This window comes from Trachurus japonicus, chromosome 2, assembly GCF_045865225.1.
Source record: "Trachurus japonicus isolate A0001 chromosome 2, Traja_1.0".
In the NCBI taxonomy this organism is placed as follows: domain Eukaryota; kingdom Metazoa; phylum Chordata; class Actinopteri; order Carangiformes; family Carangidae; genus Trachurus; species Trachurus japonicus.
In genome coordinates this window covers 4,513,961-4,536,896 of record NC_140908.1, presented here as the reverse complement: position 1 = coordinate 4,536,896, position 22,936 = coordinate 4,513,961, and the positions used below count along the sequence as shown (strand labels likewise).

At 45.9% G+C, this 22,936-nt stretch overlaps 1 protein-coding gene across 4 annotated transcripts in view; it reads right to left on the bottom strand.

The window, feature by feature from the left end:
- LOC146990645 (nck-associated protein 5-like) overlaps positions 1-22,936 on the bottom strand; it is a 120,639-nt gene that overhangs the window by 89,218 nt on the left and 8,485 nt on the right. Inside the window, exon 1 of one of the 4 annotated variants that reach the window (XM_085796569.1) lies at positions 11,355-11,475. The exons of the other annotated variants lie outside the window; for them this stretch is intronic. Coding sequence (XP_085652695.1) covers positions 11,355-11,432 — 78 coding nt within the window. The 5' untranslated portion in view covers positions 11,433-11,475. Of the gene's footprint in view, positions 1-11,354; positions 11,476-22,936 lie in introns of those variants that run through there. 4 annotated transcript variants of the gene reach the window in all.

Here is a 22,936-nt window from a genome sequence, read left to right as displayed (position 1 = left end):
TTTTTCCATTTTTGAAATGCATCCAACTCTTTTTGTTTTCTTTGTCTCTCCCCTCTCACTTTTTGCTCCCAGCCCTCAGTATTTTAAATCTCCAAAAACATGCGACAGGGAGGAGCGGCGGAGGAATGCAGCTTTCTGAAATAAAAACAAATACGCAGTGTGTCCACGCTGGTACCGATGTTTCCAGACAGGATGGGAATCGAGGAAACAGTTAGCGCACAGGGGGTAGGAGTCTGCAGCGCGCCTGTGCCCAGATTTTACAAGCCTGGGGGGTTGCGGGGTTTTATTATCATCTGGGGGCCAATATTCAGCCAGGTGTACTTGGAGAGGGAGGGGTGGGGAGCCGCCGATGACAGGAATGAAAAGGAAAAGCCTGGACCTGGCAACCCAGAGGAGCAGAGGGGAAAATATAGAGAGAGAGAACGATCAGTGAGCGAAAGGGAGAGGAGCAGATCTGTTTCACTGGCACAAACCAGGAAGAGCCAAACACCTCCGCTGTTAAAGCTGCAGCTCACAATTAGAAAAGGGGATGTAACGGATCATAATGCATTGTGAAATACTGAATAAGTTGATTTTGTGTACTTTTATTTAGCTTTCCAAACACAAACATCAAGTCGCCAATGACAGGGACTGTGTTCACAACTATTTTTCAATGTCAAACTGCGACAGGCCGTCGGCGGTGACGGCGATTCAACTGAAAAGAGACAAAGAGCGGACGGGGACAACTGTGTGGAAAGGGGCTGATGCTGAACAGATGTTTGTCGGTCGACGAGAGGGGAAGTCGGGGCTTCTGTTTACGCGTTGGCTTTGACAGACGGGCGCCACACCTAACCTATAACCGAGCCGCGGAGGCGTTTTGCGAGAGCGGAGGGGAGAGGGTTGATCAAGCGGCGGCCACTGTGTCCCTTCACGGGAAATTAGGCACATTATAGATTGAGAAGAGCGTTCTGTTCGGCGTTTTCTGCTCTCTCAACCTCTTCTCATTACACTTCGGTTGTGTCGTCATGCTTCACACTCTTGCTTTGGTTTTGTTCCAGCTCATCCCTGCAGAAATTTATGTCCTTACCAAAACAAATTAAGAGATACCTGAGACGACCCATGGCGCAGGCTTGTTTTACGACCCAGGGCTGATGACACCGAGTTAAATTTGAAGTAAAAATAACAAGAAATTCAAGGGGGTTCAGCTGATATAACATCCCAGGTAACAAATCACAAGACTTGCAAACACAACAAAGTCTCTTTCGGCGGCAATCCCCTGACCTTGGAAGCGTGTGTTTTCACAGAGATATTTCTCGCCCGAGACACTCTGTCAGATTCTCCCGACGTTTCACGTGCATTAGCTTCGGGCCTCGGCTTTATCACAGCTTCTCCTCTGTTTAATCCAGAAGTCTGATTTATTGACGCGGGCCTGTCTGCGAGCTGAGTCGGCCCCCTCGACCCAGGTGCCGGGCAGATGTCGAGGCGAAATGAGCAGGCAAAGCGTTTTGCATTCCTGCTCGAAAAAAAAAAAAAGCATTAATGTCAGCGTCTGACATTCGTTTCTGTCTTCCTTCTTGCCTCGGGATATAGGGAGCGGAGATTTCCCCCTGCAGGCATGCAAGGAACCATAACCGAGAAAAATGTTAATGTGACAAGAGGACGCTGTTTGTTTGCGATTCCTGTCATCTCCGGACCCACCTGTGCCACTCATGCTTATCAGATCCGCGTTGCCTATATCTTACCTGACTGTGACGGGAGAGAGGATCCAGATATAGTGGGATGGGATGGGATTTCTTCTTTTAAAGGGGGGGAGGGAAGGTGTAGTTGGGGGATAATAATGAGAAATGTGAAAAGAGATGGGTTGTGGTGACTTTTGACCTCTACTGCAGGACTCGCTGCGATGATTATTCCCGTGGTCATGAATTATTTCTCTGGAGATGCAGAGGAGATGATCACCGTGTGTTTTTTTTCTTTTCTCCTTGGTGCATCTTCTCAGACAGACTGTGGGGGTGGCAGTATAGCCTCGGGGTTAACTAAACAGGCTTGTGGCCAAAAGGTTGCCTGTTTTGTTTTGACGGCTAACTAGGAAAAATGTGCATTATGGTGAGTGAGTAATGCACCACATTTCCCTAAACAGATATACACCTCAAACGAAAAGGGGTCAACCAATGAGGGTGGTCGGTAACCAACATTATAAGAGAGTAGAGGGTCCTGATGTGGAAACGTAACGCAGCCCCGAGGCTCCACTGTAAATAAGAATGTCCTTAGTGAACTGGCCTTGTTAAATAATACATTAGACAATGCTTTGTTTGCTGCCTGTTCATCCTCACCAGAGGTGCACTGCTGCTGATGAACAGCAACATCTGATCATCAAAGGATCTGGATCTCCACTGGTTTGGTTTTACCTGCCCGGGTGCTGAGGTTCCCACCTCGCTAAAGATTGTAACAATGCTCACAGAAGATAAAATGCAGAGTGGAGTGATATGCATCTGTGAGTTTGTCCCTATCTCCCTCCTTTTATGTCATACGCACTCATTTGACCTGTTGTCTGCATCATAACAACATAATAATCTTGATTAGTGCTGCTTTGAAGCTGCAACCGAACCAAATGGTTCAATAAATGGCTGTTTTATCCAGAGAAAATTGGGGTCACGCTGAAGTCAGGGTTAAATTCTGTCATTGTCCCTGCTCTAAAGGCCTGTAAACACAGCAAATAGTATTATGCTGTTTACGCCATCATGCAAGTGCAGCTGCAAAATCATCATCATTCAGCAGCTCGGATTCAAACCTGAGGCCCCATTTCGCCAACTTTGCATCATTCAAGCTGCAGTTTGAATGATGAAATCATCTCTTGCAACCTAAATACACAATCTGCGTACAGTAAGCTGTGGTCACAAATGGTTCATGTGGAACAGGCCTGTGTGTAGCGGACAAACCCTCAAAGCACAGAGTTTTTTCTTTTTTCTTTTTGTTCTTATATTTCAGTTTCCATGTCGGAGCGATTTTGGCTTGAAGAGATCATCTACACTCGACTGCGGCTGCATCCATTTCATAGGTTAATGTGAACAAAGACCTCTCAGTGCTGCAGCTCACCGCACTCCGTCAAGTGATCTGAGAGAGGACCGGCAGAGTCCGATAATTCAGCAGCATAAAATATTTAAATCGACCATCATCAGCTTTTTGAAAGGCATTACTGCAGCCCTGGCTTTTTTACAGTCAGAGCTCATCCAGGTTGGGAAGGAATTTCAATATGAATCTGGGGCCAACCACACACTGTATTTACACAGTTAATGGCACTAAATCCTTGTTATCATCTCAAGTGGAGACTTATTTTTAGCAGCCATATTTGTTTTATTTCTTCCAGATGGGAGCTGGGAAGAATTTGACATGAGCTCTGTTTCTCGTTAAGCATCTCAGACGGGGTGACATCAGTGGACTTGAATACTCTCTTGTCCCGGGGATTGAAACACATTGGGATTTCTCTGTGTTTAAGGACTTTTGAGGGGCCCCCCCGAAAAAAAAAACCCCATATGTCAAAGGTCTATCTGATAAATAAATTGAATTCATCACTATCATAACTGACCTCCCACACAGGAACCTGAATTCAAATATTATTTATTTGCTTTAAAATGTCTTCATATCCTGAGACGCTTCGACACTTGGACTCTTTTTGAGATATTTTGGGATCAGAATGTGATAGTTCCGCCACTGTGGGAAAATGTTGCGGGGCAAGGACCTGAATTTCCTTTGCTTAGCCCGGCTATTTGCTCTTACAATAACAACACTGTTCTATCATTATTATTTGTTTATTCAGCTAACCCTCTTTATCTGGGGCAGCCACCCCCCCCACACACACACACACACACACACAAAACACATACACATACACAGACTTTTAGCCAATGCTCCGGCATTCTCTGAACCCTCTGGAAGCCATTTCTCAAGCGAAGGCCTCAAACGGGGCTGATTGAAGTGAGGCAGCGGCTCCATTCTGTGGGGTTACAATAGCTCACCCATCAGATGCCCTCTGTCCTCTGAAAGCATTACCTTCAGCATGAGCTGTTTACCATGGCACTATACTGGAGCGTTCTGCATTGTTCCCCTTTTAGGTCACAAGTTGGACTGACCACATTGATTGTATTTATGGAGGCGGACAGCAAGCAGACAACACACAGTTCGGTTGTTTTGTACTTTATGAGGGATCATTTGAATCTAGCCCTGAAACTATTTGTTGCTTAGTTTCAAAGAAGGCCAATATGTATATATATATATATATACGTATATAAAGAGAGAGGGAGTATAGGCTTGATTTCATGTTTGCTGTGCAGATGTGATAATGACATGGTGAACTTAATGAGCTCATTTCCCTAAATGTGAAACTTTGTCTGTGTTGTGGGGTTGATGCCTGAGGACGCTGTTAGAGCGGCGAAGCCTGAAAGACTAACCGGCTCAAATCCGTCCATCTGAGCCTCGTGAGCCAAATGAAGAGCTTTCACCATCACCTCATTTCAGCATCCTCTCTGAGCACTCGCTGCGCATAAGAGCTCCATTTACTGCAGTGAAATGTATCCTGAGACCATTCAGATGCTTTTCCAGGTTCACCGGTGTACACGGAGTAGACCCCACGCTGGAGTCCGGCCATGCGAGCAGCAGGGGGATGTGGGTCGGGGGAGAAAGGCTTAATAATGCACTAATTCAGCCGGTTTCGACTTGAGTCCCACAGTCCCCCTCCTCAATGCTCCGGCTCAGGCAGGAGGGAGACAGAGGAAGGGCGGGGAAGACAGAAAATCCAACCAGGAAATTCCTTCCAAAACAACATTTGTTTGTGAATTGTGTGTGAATGAACTGAGAGAGAGGCAGGGATGTACTGCAGTATTTATCAAAGAGTAAATATAGGCCGCTTTGTTGAGCCATTTCCTGCGAAAAACGACGAATAAACGAATACGCAGAGATAATCTCAGGAATTCTGTTTCATGTGAGGAAATCTATTGGATCCTCCAGCTGCCGCGCCAGATGGATGACGGCTCCCGGGCTCAATAGCCCCTCAGTGACCGCAGTGGCCACACACAAAGGCGCTGACCACTGACACCGCAGACAATCAGCCCCGAGGAGGTCAAACGGTCCTGTGCTGAGCATCTTTCATTCAATCCCTCTCACCTGAGGCTCAGCCCGCCTCATAAAACCCCAATCACCGCTCTGATGTCTGGGAGCCCGCGCGCAGAGGAGCTCGGAAAATCATTGAGCGCCACAAGCGCATCACCATAAAGTTGAGTTATGGACTCATGAAAGGCATACAGATCATATTATGTCTGTAGAAAGTGACTGGGACTCAATAATGTGAATGGCTCCAGCTTGCCGGATGACTCACACACAGACAAATGTTACTACATGCAGATGATATTGATCCTTTTCATGGATCTTACCAACAGCCTGTCTTTTAATGACAAAGAGCCAGGCATCCAAACTGCCGGTACTTCATCTCAAGAATCAATGGCTGATATTAAAGGCTGAAAAAAACACTACAAAAAAATCTACATGGAGTCCTGGTGAAGAGTTTAAATTTGACTTCACTGAGGAAATACTAAGAAACAGGGATTGTTTCATTCATCTCTAATTATCTGTGTTGAAATATCTCTGAATCCACTTAAGTGTTTCCTTCAAGAAATCATTTCTTTCCAGAGACAAAGGAAATTTTCTGTGGAAACAAAGTAAGGAGCATGTTGGAAAGACGAATCCAAACGACTTTTTGCAGCGCATAATTGGATCCATTGAAATGTCCAATCTTCCAGCCACTGGCTCTTTATGACGGCGCGCCATCCAACTGCTCCTGAATGAATTCCCCTCTCATCATCATAACGGCTCTGCTTTGCATCTCAGTGTTGATACTTGGCATTTGAGATAATGTGACCACAGCGGCTGTGTTTAAGGCCTTGAGATAACACGGTCAAATAGCAGGCGGAAGCGCAAATTGAAGCAGGTTAGATTTATAACCTGTGCTGTGACTGGATCGCTCTGTAGCGTGTTTCTCTGTTACCGGCGGCGGGGAGGATATCTGCACAGCCGACCTGCTGGACCTGACAGCCGCCGACTTCTCAAATGGCGGGAGCGGCGTGAAGGTCAGTGCCTCCTGACTGCGAGGCTGCGTAGCCAACAGGCGGATGTGCTGAGCCGGGCTGCACGCTCCCTCTCGCCGGCTTTACGCAAATAAAAAAAATAAAAAACAGAGACAAGGCTAGCGTCAGGCGCAAACGCTTCTGACAGAGAGCATTAGCCACGTCAGGCGAAATCAAGGTTGCCTGCGAACAACACCTTATTATGGTGCGACGCGCTGCAGCAGTTTGAGGCAAGGCAGAGCTCTCTGCTTTCTGCTGCTGTGTTTGCACATACAGTACTGTATACCAGCCGGTTCCAGCGCAGGATATCGCGGAGAAACATTTCAGCAAATGGCTCGTGCTGTGAAAATAACCGCAGGCGATTTCCTTTAAAACATGTCAGACGGAATTAAAACTCTCACGACAAGCAACATAGACCAGGAAGGCCCCTGTTATCAGAGAATAAACACCAGCCTTCAACATTTCCAACAGACATGTTAAACACAAGTTCAAATGCTTGTGGAAAATTTTAATCTGCCACAACTCGCATCAAGTGGGTGAAATTGCTTAAATGGTGCGTTCTGGGGCAGTTAATAGGAGCCCATTGTGACACAGTATAGTTACAGACTTCCACATGAGGCCGCAGCCTTGCCCTCGGGGCTCTCACCCTGTGACACATCACACAGCCAGGCAGGTGATCTTTTGTTTGGGAGGGAGAAGAAGATGATGAAATGAAGCGCGCACACAGCACACAGTGACTCCCAGTCGGCAGCATGCAGCAAACAGATGAATGACGGCTTTAAAACAGAAACAGAGAAAAGAAATGAAAGACAACTGTGCTGCAGGCTTTTTCCCCCAGTGTATAGACAATATACAGGAGCGGAGCGCTGTCTGTATTGTCTGGCGAGCTGACAGGCTCTTGAAAGCTGCGGTGCTGTGTCTACTCAGAGGGCTGTCATCAATAGAAAACGGACGGGCGGTCGGTCGGGCGGTCAGGGCCGGGGCCACTGCAGGGGCACGGCCAGCTGGAGCACCTGGTGTTCACATCCAACACACACACACATGAAGGCAAACACACCAATGTCGATGCAAACGCACAGCCTGTTAGGTATATATGTTTACTTACACGTGAACAAACAGTGATGGTGTGTTCAAGTACACGTGGATGAGCAAGGTACATCCACATCCAGTATGCACACATATACAGTACACAGGAAGCTGTTTCTGTAAGGTCTATAATGGATTTTCAATGCCAAATCCAAATTATTCAACAGATTCTTTAATTTTTCTGTGGGAAAATCTGAGCTGATTCTATTTTTCTGAGATAAATTCATTTCATACAGAGTGAGCTGCTAGAGAGGGATGAGGAGGTTTCCAGTAAGATTTCACTGACTCACTCTGAATTGAATTAGGCAACAGTCTTCATCTGATTCCCTATAAAAGGTCACATTATCAGTTCATCGCATAAACGTGAGCGTGTGGGTGTGTAAACTCATGCAAGAGGCAACCACAGCCTGACAGTTTGCTGCAGATTTATGTGCGTGTTCGCTGGAAAGTGACGAATGCCGAGCTTCACTGTACGTGAGCGTCGCCTTTCACCTGCACGTCGTTAAAATCCAGATCGACCTCAACAATGATAATTACAGCCATTTTGACTCATTATATCTGTCAGCGGTAACTGCAACCGGTTTCCTCTACTGTAGGAGCAGCTTCTTTCCCATTAGTGGCGAAAAAACCGACTGACACCTCACACTCTCTCTGCTGAGCAACACAACCTGCCCAGAAACCAATGTTGCGCATTCACCATAGCATGAGTAACAACATGACCTCGATATTTCAGAAGTGTGTTTGTGTGTCTGTTTTGGGTGGTAGCAGTTGTTGTGGCGGTGGCGGTGCTGATGGTGGTGGTGGTGGTGGGAGGATAATCTATGCAAAGCTCTGAAGCTGAATTTTCGGGCTGCTGAAAGCCAATAAGGCGGTATCAAAATGAGGGCAGAGTTAATTAATCATCTCGGCTTCCTTTTCACGGCCCTCCCGTGACTGTCCCGGGGGCTTGTGAGAGTGTGTTTTGGTGCGTGTGTGTATGTGTGTGTGAGAGAGACAGAGAAAGCAAAGGCAGGGGAAGCAGGAGGGTGGTGCAGGTTGCAGCTGGGGGATATTAGCATAAAGTAATGTGAGCCAGCAGACTGCTGAGCTCCTGTAAGCCTGGTGCAAACCTCTGAGGAGAAAAAAACAGGAAACTACTGACACCTGCTTTATTCACTGACCACGGTACACGAAAAAAAAATTCAAAAAAAGGCAGAACAGACATGGAAAAGACAGTAGGAGCTCTGAGCTGCTGATGTTGCACTGATTAAAAGCCATGAATCAGACGACAGCTCCCCACGCCGCTGCCAATTAAACTGCACAAAGAGAGAGCAAAATCATCTTCCAAAGATTTAATACTTAAGATTCCCTGAGCCGTCCCACCAGCATCCATAATTACTTAAAATGCTCATCTCTTTCTTTCTTTCTGTGCAGTGCAACATGTGCAAAAAACCGAGCCAGTGTGTCCACCCGCACTCCTTAGCTCAGTCTTACACAATTTCTGGTAACAGTTGCTGTATAACAAGCAAGGTGACATTTAGAGACGGATGAATCATCATCATTTTGCGTCATTTCTGCCTGGTGCCGGTTGTACTGCTGCACTAGGGCCGGTTCCTAGCATAAATGCTATGCAGTTGTTTGGGGGAGGGGGGGGGGGGGGGGGGTTCAGTTCAATTCACTAAACACATAATGAATTGAATTGTGTGTGTTTGTCTGTTCATTTAGTTGCAAGCAGTGTGTGTGATTTGGTGTTAGCGCTTGGAGTTTTTTGGGGGCCAAAAACTAAATCTTATTTAGGGCCACCAAAAACCTAGGGTCGGCCCTGGCTGCATTGCAGTATGGCCTCGTCAATAGATGTTTCTTTCGAGACTTTTTTCACTCTCCATAGTCAAAACTAGCAGGCGGCTGGTGAACATAGTGGGGCAGTTAGTAGATAAAGAGCCAAGTTGGTTCCAAAGTGGTCAAACAATCAGCTATTACACAGCCAAAGATCAAAAACAAGAAATGGAGCTTGCAAAACCATGATTAGGTAACAACATTAAAACAAATGGAAACCTATGAAGGACATGATCAATATAAAACATAATGGGCTCAAACATAGAAAACCACCTGTGTGGTCTTCTTAAGACCAGTTTTGCTTTACAAAGACTACAGCGGATGGCTAAGACATGAGTAGAGGCTGTGGCTTTGGCCCTCTCTTCTTCTTCTTCTTCTTTTTTTTTCTTTTTTTTTTTACGATGGCCATGGGCAGTTTGAGAAGGCTTTTATTTTGGCAGCACTAGCTTGGCCGGCTGAGGACGATAAAGAGAAAACACTCCTGGACTTCGGAGGTGGTTTGCACGCCAAACAGCGCACACAAAAAGTCCACGCTCGCTTGTGGCCTCGGCGCACGTAAACCTTTCATTCAATTCGCACTAAAAGCAATGTTAACAAGAAAGTCCCCTGTCGCCGCAGCACATCTTCATTTAGTTTGAAGCTTTGAGTGCAGCCTCGGCGTGGAACACAGAAATATGACGGACAGTGCAGAACGTCAACATTCAACGTTCAAAGGAAATAAAGGGGGAAAAAATAAATCCCATTACGTATTTTTTGCTGTGTAGAAGTCTTTCAGGCTGGAAAAAGGCTCAGTGGGTCAGTGTGTGAGTGTGTGTATGTGTGTGTGTGTGTGTGTGTGTGTGTGTGTGTGTAGGTTTGGGGGTGTTGGGGGGATTTCTAAACGGAGCACAGGGAGCGATCTGGGCATGAGGAGCAGCGAGAGAGTGAAATAGGATGGAAAAATGCAATCATGCATCCCAGGCCTCTCCAGCTCCTCGTTGTGTGTTTCTTCCCTCTCCCTCCTCCTCCTCCTCCTCCTCCTCCTTCTCGACGAGCCATTAGTCACTATCCAGCTCCTGTTAATGTAATTAGATAAAGGATATATGGAGTCTCGGAGCTCAGCGGAGACATTTGTCTGCATAATTGTGTCCATGCGGTGGCAGAGCCTCAGAACCCCTGGATTTCCACAAAACACCTCTGCCTCAATAATTCAGAAAAAGTGAAGAGACGAGCAAAGGGATGGAGAGAGGGTGAAAGATAAAGATGAAAAAAAGGAAAATCCCCCCTGAAATAATCGAGCTGCTTTTTTTTTTATCCAGAGGAAAAAGCAAAAATCACTTTTTCCTTCCAATCCAATATAAGTCACAAAAACTTAGGATCCTAAATCCTGAATTCTGCTGAACCCACACACACAAAACAAAAAAACAGGAAGAAGTCAGGGATCAAAGCCCTCAAGAGCATCCACAAACCTAGGTAATATTTTTAGATGTGGCTGTTGCCACATGTTCAACTGCTCCTTCCCCCATACTGCGCATCACGGCAGCCTACTAATAAACTGCGAGACGTCAAAATCCATCTCAGCCACTCTGGGTAAATATGTGCAGATGGCAGCCAGGTCCCCTGATTTCAGACGGAAACCTGAAACAAGCCCCGATTCCTCGCGTGTAATTAGCGGTATAGTTGCAGCTTGTCAGCGAGTGACCTACATATGGAACATGGTAAGACTGCATCCACTGGAGATACACCTCGCTCAGACATTCCTACACACGGGAGACATGCAAAACAAACAAAAAGTAAATGAGAATGCTGCATAATGATGATTTCCCCTCCAAAATTCACTGTAGATCTGCTTTTTGATCAAACTAAAGTAAAAATTTGACAATAAAATGTCAGGGTGAAGTCAGAAGTTGCAACAATAATTTAAAAAAAAAGGATAAAATGATTCAATTTGCTTTGCTTTTCAGAATTATTACTGATCGATCTTTGAGTCAAAAACATAAACACTCAGACCAAACAATCTATATGCCAAAATATCAGAGAGCTATCCACACATCATGCACACAACATATACAGAGCTTTACTTCACTTACCCTCTAATCAATTTTAACTCTCTCTTCTCTAACCCAGCCCCCTGCCCAGCACCTCTCCACCCCCCGGGGCAATTCCTGTCTCCTGTCTGGGGCAAAGCAAGCGATGTAGGTGGTGGTTGTGGATTTTGGGGGCGAACTGGAGGGCAGAGGAGGATGTTGAAGCCTGATTATCGCCCCAGTCAGTCAGACCTACTTCCAGCTGCAGACAGCCTGCCTCCTGTCCCAGATACGGAAGGATGGATGCAGGGGTGAGATGGGGGAGATGGGGGGTAACGTATGGACCGAGACTCACCGCCAGCAGCTCCAGCAGGGCGACGTTTCGGATCCTCCCGCAGACCGACGCCGCGTCGTGGTCCGCGAGGTGGCTCATCCCGTGACCGCTCTTTTTTCGTCTGTTCTTGTCTCTCTCTCTCTATCCTTCCGCTTCGCTCCCCACTTCTGCCCTCGCTGCGTCTCAGCTGCTGCCTGCCCCTGTGTGTGTGTGGATGTGTGTGTTTACATTTGGCAGTGTGTGTGTGTGTTGGGATGATGATGCAGCAGGCAGGCAGGCAGGCAGGCGTGCAGCCTTGGCAGCAAAGTGCCTCGTCTGAACCCCCTCCTCTCCTCTCCTTCTCTCTCTCTCTCTCTTCAATAAGGCCACATCAGCTCCGGTCAATATTTAAACAGCCGAGTCAAGTCGGATTAAATCACCTGGGCACGACCAGAGTGTGGTTTTTCTGCCCAGGAGAGTGGATGTGTGCGCTTTTTATTGAGTTTGTGTGTGAAGCAGTAAATTGCCTGTATTTGTGCATATGTGTGTAAAGACATAAAACACTAACATGTCAGCAGAGAGGGCTAATTCGGTCTCCCACTCTCTGTGACTCAAGCTTCTGTCCAAAACTCACACTCACACTCTGAGCGCCGGCCACCTTCTTTCCTCTGTTACTGTTAACTGCTGCAGAGACACACAGCTCTGAGGCGATGAGAAGAAAGATTTGGCAGCAAAGAAGAAAAAAAAAAAAGAGGGAAAATGTGTACACACGTTCATGCAGCCGACTGGCAGCGCGACAGTATCAAAAAAGCGAGTGAAAGGACTCCTTGACATTTGCCTTCGGGAGTATTTTCCTGTCTCATCATGAGCGCACAGCCTCGGTTTGAAATCAAATATGACTCGTGAGTGCTGGCAGGAGGCGAGGAGGGATCTGGATCCAACTACTTTGTGCTGGGCTGTACACTTTTTCGCAAGGCAGACACGTGGGTCTGTTTTTGACGGGGGGATGGAGGCGGGAGGGCACCGAGCTGGTGGTTTTTAACCACTGTAATTTATCTGAACAGGCGACAACAGATTGATCGTCTCGCTTGGTGACATGACAAAAAAGTTCAAAAAAGACGCAGCTTCCAAACATCTTTAACAATCGATCCTTCTCTTACAAATCTATATTTTCCTTCCTCCTGATAAAGATCAACATCCACAAACTGATGAGGAAGATCATGTGATGCAGAACCGACCCCTTTTTGGTGAGACCGTTTTTCTCCACCGCTTTTTCCGAGATCATGAATCAGAGCCTCGCCACCTCCGCAAACAAATTTCTTGCGGGGGAGACGCAGGGAATTTTGAACCTCAGATTGCAGGTTGTGTTTCATCGGCGCTGGTCTGGTCAAGGAAGGCTGCACAATAGATAATGACAGTTTTCTGCTTCGGAGTGGAAAGCGCGGGGAAGCCGCTCTGGAGACACTGTCACGCTTCGCCCTGAATTATCCCGCCGAGCTGGATCTGAGGTGAGAAGAGGAACAGTCGAGGGTAATCATTCTGGAGAGGATGAGCCAAAAACTTCAACTGTGTGCTGAAAACTATTTTAAATTCATCCAGAACTGCTGGAACTAAAAGCGAATAAACAAGTCTTGTATCTGCATCTACATCTGACATAGTTTTAAACCTTGAACGTGTACATTCTGCTCCCACTGACCTACATAAGCTGCGCTTTCTCCCTCGGAGGATCGAGCCTGTGTGACCTGTGGCTATCACTGTGATTGATGGGAGTTGAGTGGCAGGTGGTGATCCTGCTCGAGCGCAGATTACGAACCCATCAGTCAGGCGTCGGGAGGCGCGATGGGCCGAGCCTCGCCGAGGAATTTATGACGCGCACGGTAGCTTCACACACACACACACACGAGCCAGCGAGCTGAGGCGATGCAGGTGTAAAAAGATCGGCCCTGCCCTGAATGCGTTCCCGTTAGGTGACTAATTGTTTTCCACTGCGGCGTCGCGGCGGTGAGACCGTCATTAAACAGAGAGTGACTCAGGCATCACAGGCCGTCAAGAAAAAAATGTAAAGATTGAAGCTGAGTCATCTGCTCATCAAACCATTACAACCAGTCCATGCAGAAGTAATAATGAGCAGCAGAGAGAGAGGCAACCATGTCTATAGAATAAAGACCTTATTATTTATTAATAATGCATCCTTTGGTGATTTAGGGATGCTTCATTTGTCAGCGAGGGAGCATCATGACACTAATACCCGTGTAATGATTTTGGTCTGGGATGGTCAGAAAATTGAATCTGAGTAGGAATGACTGACTATTTTGGTAATGCATCTTTAGCAAATGAGACGGTCCATTTATCAAGGCTTCACTAAGATTAATGGTGAAATAATATAAATATAATAAATTAGGGGCAATTATTGTGGTTTGGCATGGCCGTGAGACTACACCGGGGTAGGAATGACTAAATAATTTACATCGTTTGTCAAGCTTAGAAACTATTTGTAAATTGAGCTCAAATTCCACAGGAGTTGCATCAGTGAATGAAAGAATGTGCTGAGCTCAATTAAAACCAGGTTTTGACCCCTTTTAGCTTTAACCTTTAACCCTTTAAAAGCAAAGAGGTCGCCAGGTGTGAGGGAAGCAACGCTCCTCCGCGTGAACACCTGGTGGCAACTCGACGCACAAGCCCGACCGGTAGAGACAACGACTGCCCCTGCGAGGCGTCTGTTTTGCCTCCGTAATGAGTCTCAGCCTCTTCCTCCTCGGGGCAAGACAAGCCCTGTCCTCAGACTCACATGCAAACAAGCTCATTTGCATGTAAAACATTGGAGCATACATCCATACATTCACGCACACAAACGCGCCCTCAAGATGTCATCAATCAACGTGCGTGAAAACAAACACGCGAGGGGCCGGGGCACTTATAGTGAAGCCGTATCTCAAATGTTAGCTTTCAAGCGGTTTCTGTATGTATTTACTCAACGGTTGGACTTAATGCGGAAACATGTAAATATTTCCCCCCGCCGCGCTCGGCAGGAAGTGATTTGAGGATCGTTACGGCACTTCCCAGACCACCAAAGGGGCCGAGGCCGGGATCAAATGTTGTATTATTGAGGCTGGACGCGCCACACATGAAGAGCGCCTCTGTTCGCTGCAACTGCACCCATTTAAAACATCTAACGCTCTATCAGTGTCTACACACAGGAAGCATTCAGGCGCAGTATAGAGTGTAGGTCACTTGTGTTTTGGCAGCGCTCCCGAAGCCCGACGCATAATGTCCGTAGTTTTGTGTATGTGATGGAGGAAAACAGAGTCGAGGTTTAAAAAATGCGCCTCGGGTCGCGGCCGCACATGAGATGGATGGCTGAAAAACACGGCTGAAACGCTCACTATGCAGACAAGCCTTTAATAATGAGAATGATGGGAATTCTTGAGGACCAGACGTCTCCAATCCATCAACACCAAGTGGTCTAGAACAGACTCAGTCAAGTGAGTTATGATGACCTTCTTTTGGCCACTTTGTGGGGGAAAATGAAACAAGTCCATAACGCAACGCTGACAAATTATAAGCCCGCTGTGTGTCCTTGCTTTTAGGAGATCTCGTGACATCGACACATCGTTGAACCCCGACGACAAGCCTGGTTCCCCCCATTAAAGAGCCTGCATGAAAGAGCTCTGTGAGATCCCAGCTGAGGGGCTTGGCTCTGGGCCTGATGAGGAGGATGTGATCACAGGGGCAGCCTCTGTGCGGGAGAATAGACGGGGACGCCGCCGTCGCCGCTGCACCACCTTCTGCCTCTCGGTGCACGCCCCGTCTGCGAGGGTAAGGAGGTGAGCTTTCCCTTTCGCTGACAGATGCGGCCCCTCCTCGGCCTCTACCCACCACGTACACCGGGGTCTTAATCTGCACGTCCAATCCTGTTAGTCGCCCTCTGCCAGTTTCGCCTTGTTCACGTCCGACAGTGCCAGTGTTGTATCCAAAGATGGTGCCTCATCCGCACATGATAAACAAACACGCCCCGGAGATGGAGCTTCGATGCCAGGTGGACAGGGTTAACACCCTGGGATAAGCTCGATCGACTGCATTGTTTGGATCATGTTTCAAGTTTCTCAGCTGAAATCAGCCTCAGTTACACAAAAAATAAATAATATCCTATCCCTACTTTAAGGGATCGCTGTTTAAAGCAGGGTGTTATCAAGTTCAAGTGTGAAAATTACATAGAAGACTGAAGATGCATAATATTGTTGAAATTGCACATGCGTTTTATTGTTTTATTTGTTCATAATATGTTTTGGAAAAGGATAGTTCATTACAAGGATAGTTCAACATTTTGGCAAATTTGCCTATTGCCATAATCCCTATAGTCATAGGAGTTGGTTCTTTACCTTTAATTATCAGTGCATGTTGTTTCGAGATCCGCAGGGCAGAGACGCAAGCTGCTCAGCAAACACAATGGAGGTGAATGGTACAGGTCCCCTGTCCCTCATCAAACTCATCAAATACACAATCCAACAACTCCAAAACACTCTTGTGGACAAGTTGTGATGTGCACATTCACCATGCTATGAAATAATGACTATTTTTACGGCAATAGGTGAATTTGCCAAAATGTTGAACTATCCCTTTAATGAACTATCCTTTTCCAAAACATATTATGAAGAACCTGATCAAATTGCGCTGTTTGTGGCCCCTGAACTTGAATGAGTTTGACACCCCTGGTTTAAAGGAAAAGGAGGGATTGTTAATTCCAGTCACAAGAAAAGTAAGAGCAAAACTTTAGGGCAAATAGCATCTGGTCTGGTCACACTTTTGAGTGTGATGTGATCAGTTTTAAGGATAACACTTGTATAATCAAAGCCTTATTCTAAGTGAAATCTAAACACATGTTTTAACCTCAGTCTCGAGCTAATCGTGCCTAACAACAACAAATTTACTCCCTAACTGTGTGACTCTTTTATCGTGATAATCTCCCACTTGAGTCCAGAGTAAATCAGAGGACACTTTGAATGGCTCCGAGTGGTTGATCCTGCGGGGAGATAACGGCGGCGGAGAGAGGATCTCTGTCTTCTCCTTGTCCCTGCAGACTTCAGACCTCTCAAAAGGCCTTTTGTGTCGCTGCCACCGGGCTCTTTTGAGGGAAACCACAGGGTGAATACAAGTTGGTGCAGTGCATTAATGTTTTTTGGGGAAACGACGCATGTGACTGAGACTGCACGCGGCCCCGGTATCAACTTTGATCTCTGTCATGATTGGAAGAAGACTCACTAATTGGCCCCTCAACTAGAGGGACACAGAGGACGGTCTCATTGGGTTGGGGAAAAATGGACATCCAATTACAAGAGCTGGCACAGAGCCCTGAGTGAGCAGAAACTCTCTCGTTACAAGTCCTCACTCAGTCTGGAGCTGAACCAAAAGCTTTGTCTTTTATTTTCCAAGTGATTACAACTAAAGTGTCTTTGATTAAGCGGCATGCGATAAACCGCCTGACCCTAAAGATAACAGCGTTTGCGACATCAACCTGTGTTCAGAGGGCAAATGCGATTTTTTATGTTTCAGAGCATCCTTACTGAGGCGTGCCACATAGTGTGCATGCAAGTTGTGATATGGGTCAGAGATCTCAGCGCACATTAAAGCGCACATCAGCAAGTCACTGGCAGGCGGGACACGCTGCCGAGCTGAGAACAAGCAGGTCGGCTAAAAACACTGGGTTCGATTAGATATCACATTTAAAAAGTGTGGTAATCTTGTTTGGCCCACCTGAAATGAGTCAAAAAGCCCCACTCACATCCACACCAATGCCTGGAAGCTCATTTTCTGACATGTTGTGCAAATAGCTCATCATAAAAAAGGAAAAAAAAGCATTTAACTTCACAACACATGATGCCGACATCCATAAAATATTATATAATTGCCCTAATAAAAACACAGGCTAGGTATTAACTGGGGACTGCCAAATCTCGTTACTCGGAGGTTGGAAAAACAGACGAGTGGCTCATATCAAAACAGCCTCGACAATTATTAAACCAATTTTACAAGCGGATGGAGGCCGCTTAGTCTTATCCACAGCGTGTGGTTGGTTGTGGGGGAAGCTGTCAGGTTTCAGACTGGAGTCTAGGGAAAAGCCAAGGTTGTAATTGCTCCTCGCGGGGTTCATGACAGAGGAGACGGTTCCCATGAGACAGGATGAGGAGGGAAAAAAAAAAAAAAAAACGCCACCTCCTCTGCCCTCGCCGAGTCAGCGAGCGTCCCAGCGTTTTGCCGGGTTCCCACACCCCGTGGCCCCGTGGCTACCCACGCGGCGAGCCCAGGTATGTGCGGTATGTCACCTGCACGCTGAGGGAGCTCGGCGGGCCCCCGCTGAGAAACTTCATTGAGAGACGACGAAGTGTAAGAGAAAGAGAGAGAGAGAGAAGTGGAGGCTGCTTTGAGAAGAGACTAAATCTTTTTATGTAACTGGCTCCGAACCAAATTGTCCCATCGGCCTCGGCCTCAGAACCACACTTTAAACCGGTTACTCAAGAATCGGGCCTGACACACTGAGTGAGCGCTCCGTCCCCTGAGCTTTGGCGTCCTGCAAGCACACATGGCGTGAGAACGGGGGCCCTCGCTGAGGACGGCATTGTCGGCGGATTTCTACTGTATAATTACACTCAATTAGTTTGAGCTGCACGGTAATAATATCAAACTTCTGCGTTTGTCTGCCTGACGATGTGGGAGCCAATCAGATTAGGCTGAGCATTTTCTTCCCATCCAGCTCCAGAGCCTGCTCCCCTGCTTAGTTTTATGTCTCCATTTTGCATTGTAACAACCAGCTGTAATGGGCTGTGGAAGAGGAGGGAGGGGGGGGTGGGGGGGAGGAAATCCAATTTTGCCAAACGGACTCCATGCTGGCTTGCCATCTAATTCATTTGCACTTAAATTTAGCATAAACCAAACTAATTTGTCTGTTTTGGAGCTTGTTTCTGGGACAATTTCATCATCTTTCTTTCGCCAGTGGGCGAACGGGCCAATGAAACAAGTTGCAGCCTGATATAACAGCATGGCAGCAAATCAGCGCGTAAAAAAGACTTTATACGAGGAGGAGGCTCGACAAAAGCCAGGGGGATTTAGTCCAAATACTTTGGAGATAAACAGGAAAGCAGTACCACATGCTGTTAATTCAATACAACTCACAACTATGCAGCAAGCGTTTAATCAGTAATGTGGAGCACTTGATTATTAACCCTCCCCTGCAGAGTGTTTTCAATTTGGCCTTTTGTTATCAATTATCTCTGAGCATGATTGCACTGCTGCACACATTATAAATTTTGGCAAGGAAAAAGGGTGTGGAAGAGAAAACAAGAGCATGCTCTCACCAATTTAAGGATCCTTGGGTTGATGAGTGTTACTTTGTGGTTTGTGGAGATGCGTTAGATATCACACACATCTTTGATGGAGGAAAATGAGGCTCTTTTGTTCTGTGGAAATGAGGCAGAGGCATTTGGTAACATTAATTAAACCAAGGCGGAGCAGCCAATGATAAAGAAGTGTATTTTTGGCAAAAGCAGGCATCAAGTCTGATGTGGACACATGACAGCTCATCCATCACGTCCATTCTAACCAGCCGTCACAAGCCTGAATGTTGCAAAAAGTGCCTTACGGTGATAGAAACTTTTTGCCAGTTCAAAAGCGCCTGTGTCTGTGTTGCAAATTTCGTAACTTTTTTCTTCTCTCAACATTCCTGCCTTCAAACAGAGTTCAAGTTCGCTGCCGTGCTGAACCGGGGCTTTAACCAAACACGTGACTGACTAAACAAATGTTTTATTTTTAACTAATCTTGTAAATTCTTTTAACTAATCTTGGAAAATTCAATTGTTATTTGTATTCTTTTTGTTTCTTGTTTTTTTTTGTCTATGATTAATGTGAAACTTTATGTGTTGCCAACTTGCCATTCTTGGCCAGGTCTCTCTTACAAAAGAGATATCAGATACAAAAGAGATTATCGGAAATAAAGGTTTAAAAACACAAAGCGTGTATTTTCACACACACGATGTTTTCACACACAGCTGTTCATTGTTTCCACCAGTGAAAGTCACCTAACATGAAATAAAATAAAAAATCAATGAGACTTTTATCTCCCAAAAAACCAGAGGCAGCCACAAACCCTCATGACGACGCCCGAGGAGCCGTCACGTGTTTGCTCCACCCTCTATTGTCCAAATTTCAACTGATGAAACCTACCAAAGTCAACACATTAATTATTCTCAGCCATGCATGATGTATTCATATGCCAATGCAAGTATAATCAATTAGGTGAAACCCTCTTTACTTGCACCACAGATGACACATTTATAGAAAATCCTGCACAGCTTTGGAACAGTTTCCACTGTATGTTGTTGTTGAGTGTTTACCTCTGTAGAAATTCTGAGGTGAAACCCTATGGCAGCCTCCAGCATATAGGATAGACCCCTGACAGAGCCTTCTGCGCTGACCTAGTTAAAGCTGGCTGGCAACAGCTCACAAACCGTCCACGGCCACGGGCTCACCGTGCACATCCCTGCATGACGAAGAGAGTCTCATCCGCGGGCGGGCATCAAACGATAAAAATAAGTGGAGGCGCAGAATCAACCCAGCAACATGACGGTTATGTAATGCAAATAGTGCCCCAGTTAACGTCTGCTGCGACTCTGGGCCATCCCTGAGCCAGATTAGATGCTCCGACCCAACCTATTTCCAGCAGCTGCAATGAAACATGTCAATAACATGCCGATAACGCTGACTAAGGGTGCGCTCCTTTCACTCACAATTTCTCAATAATTACTTTGAATGAAGCCTGTGGCATTGAGCAGCTTTGGCGCAAACACACACACACACAGGAAAAATTCCCTTAAACCTTGCCTGCATACATTGAGGAAACATATGCTGGCTCGATGCATTATACATGTGTGAGGTGGAGGTCCGGGCTGACATTCAAGCTCTATGTTCACCAAATCACCCTTAGATGATTGATAGAAGCTTTGTATGAAGCTAGGCCCTGTAATCCATCCAAAAGAGGAGCAGATATAAATATTTCACCTGGTCCTCAGCTGACATATGGCATTCTATCTCCGGTTTTGTGCATTAGTGTGAACTGAAAATCTGTCAGCAACCATCCCCAGTGGAAAATCTCCTCTTGTTCATAATGTTAACAAGCCATAAAACACATGGAGCGGCTGAAAGTCAGGAAAACAACAAAACAAGGCCAGGCATTTGGTGTGTAATCTTCCGCAAAAAAAAAAAAAAAGGGTGACAGCCTTGTGATAAAACTGAGCGAGCAGCGGCAATACTAGTTCACTCTGGGGTAATCTGCCCAGGTCTCACACCATGTTATGTAAAAATGTGTTGTTAGCAGACATCATGTAAAAAAACAACAACTAGACAACTGGCCAAAACTGGTTCGCAGGTGACGCGGAGAAGGGAAAACCAGAACGCGGAGGCTCATGCCTGTCGTCTGACGGAATGTCAGAAAACCGTCCTCTGGTGTTTTCTCAGATGCCTGAAAAAATAAATGTATCAGAGGCTCATATCCTCCCAGGAAAAGGAGTGTTTACAGGACTTAGTAGGTTTATCTGTGCCAGGGCCAGCAGGGCCACAAGGGCCAGAGACATCGTGTCCACCATCGGCGCTGAGAAGAGACAAAGACCTGGGCTGGTGTTTAGAGACAAATTAAACTCACTGGCCTCAAACTCCAGTGACTTGCAGCTGAGCAAAGACTTGTCAGATGTTGTTGCATGAGTAATAACCAGTCGATGATTAACTTCCCTGGCTTGACACTTTAAAATAATCTATAACATCACATGCACAATGGTCCCAACAAACAGCGTCTTTATCTTCAGATTTGCTGTAACAAAAGAAAGCAATGTGCAATCTCTTCATGGCTGGTCATGCCATGGAATCAAATGTGCACACTGCCACCAGATCCATGTTGGAGCTTCACCAAAATGCTCTGGGCCTCCTCATGTCCCACTATTAAAACAACCCAGCACCCTTATGCTCCTGCTGCCCCGAGTGAGAATAAATCATTAGGGGAGTGGAAAGCGAGGGAAAAGATAAAGTAAAGTAAAGACAAAGAGATACAGTAGACTTCATTGTGAGGAGGGAGAAGTGAATGAGTGCAAAAGAGAGTGAGAGAAGGAGGAAAAAAAGAGAAAACAGGGGGAAAAATACTGCATGCATGGATAGTTGAGTGGACAAATGTGAGCATGTTGAATCATAAACCCGTATCGCAAATATGACCTACTTCCAGTTCCACAGCAAATCAGGTCGCCGTGTATCCAATTAAAGCAATTAAAGCTACAGTGCGTCTTATATGATATAATAACGATCAGCGGCGGAGATAGTGCTCGGAAAGCCTTTGTGAATCACGCCGACATTAGATAAGAAACCACATCAACAGCTAATCGTCCACTGTGTCTCAAAGTTACACATTGACGGAGCTAACCCGCTGTGAATAAATTATAAATGAGGGAGTGTCTTGTCTCGGCGAGGAGGATTCAAGTGTGTCGTCTTCCACATTCACTTTCATGTGAAGGAGGAAAATGATTGACAGACTCTGAGGTTTGTGTCCCCGAATCTCAAAGGAGAAATCAACATTGAAATGTGTTATTACAATATTAGATTAAATTTTGATGGCCACTGAATTAAAAATGACTGGTATTTATGATTTAGTCTCTTGGTGACGTCAATCTAGTCAGGATGCTTTTTCTTTTTTTTTAGATCCAGTGACATGGACATCTGGATGAGAAGTGAAAATACAGGCATCGCTACGGGCAAAACGGTTATGTAAATGTTATGTAATTTCATATCATATGTCCAAAAATTAAAAAAAAAAAAAAGTCCTGCTTTTCTTGTTTTTTACACAATTTTTTTACAGACTCTGATGAAAATACAGTTTTTGCAACTGTAATTTAAAGGAATGAGAAACACAATGAGACACAAGACAAATGTTATGGATGGATGCAAATTAGAGCGATATGAGGACGATACAACAAAGTAAAGATGATATAAGAGGCATCCAGGAAACTCTCGGAGGTAGGTCAGCAGCAAATCATGAAGTCAGGTCAAGACAATAAAATGTGTTGACATGTTTCAGCCCCATTGAAGCCTGGTATTAGGTAATATGTGCACAAAGCACACGGTGAACTACAAAACTGTCCTGTCCTCAACTGTTGCCATTTTAATCTGCAACAAATGTGTCTTTGATGACTTCTGCATTTGCAATATCAAAATACTATTTTAAGCCTCATGATTTACTATTTCCTGTGCAGTGACCGTACAGTATGCACTTGGGGTGTGGGGGTGGGTGGGTGGGTGAGGGGGGGTTAAGCTTCTTTACTCCCGTGCAGACACAACACAGCAGCAGCCACTATATGGCAGCACTTGACATTCCAAAGAGGCACTCGTGAGCAGATTCACCTTCAGTTAACCCTGAGCCAAAACAAGTTTCCACTCCTGTGATTCACAAGTGCAGCGCAGCATAGAGATAAGCCTGTCAATCACCAGTAGCTACAGTGCCACAAATAAGTCCTGGGAGGAGGGTGGGTTGGTGGGGGGCTGGTTTATATCTCTCTGCCTTCTGGCACATGGATGTGTCTGTATATGTATGCACCTTC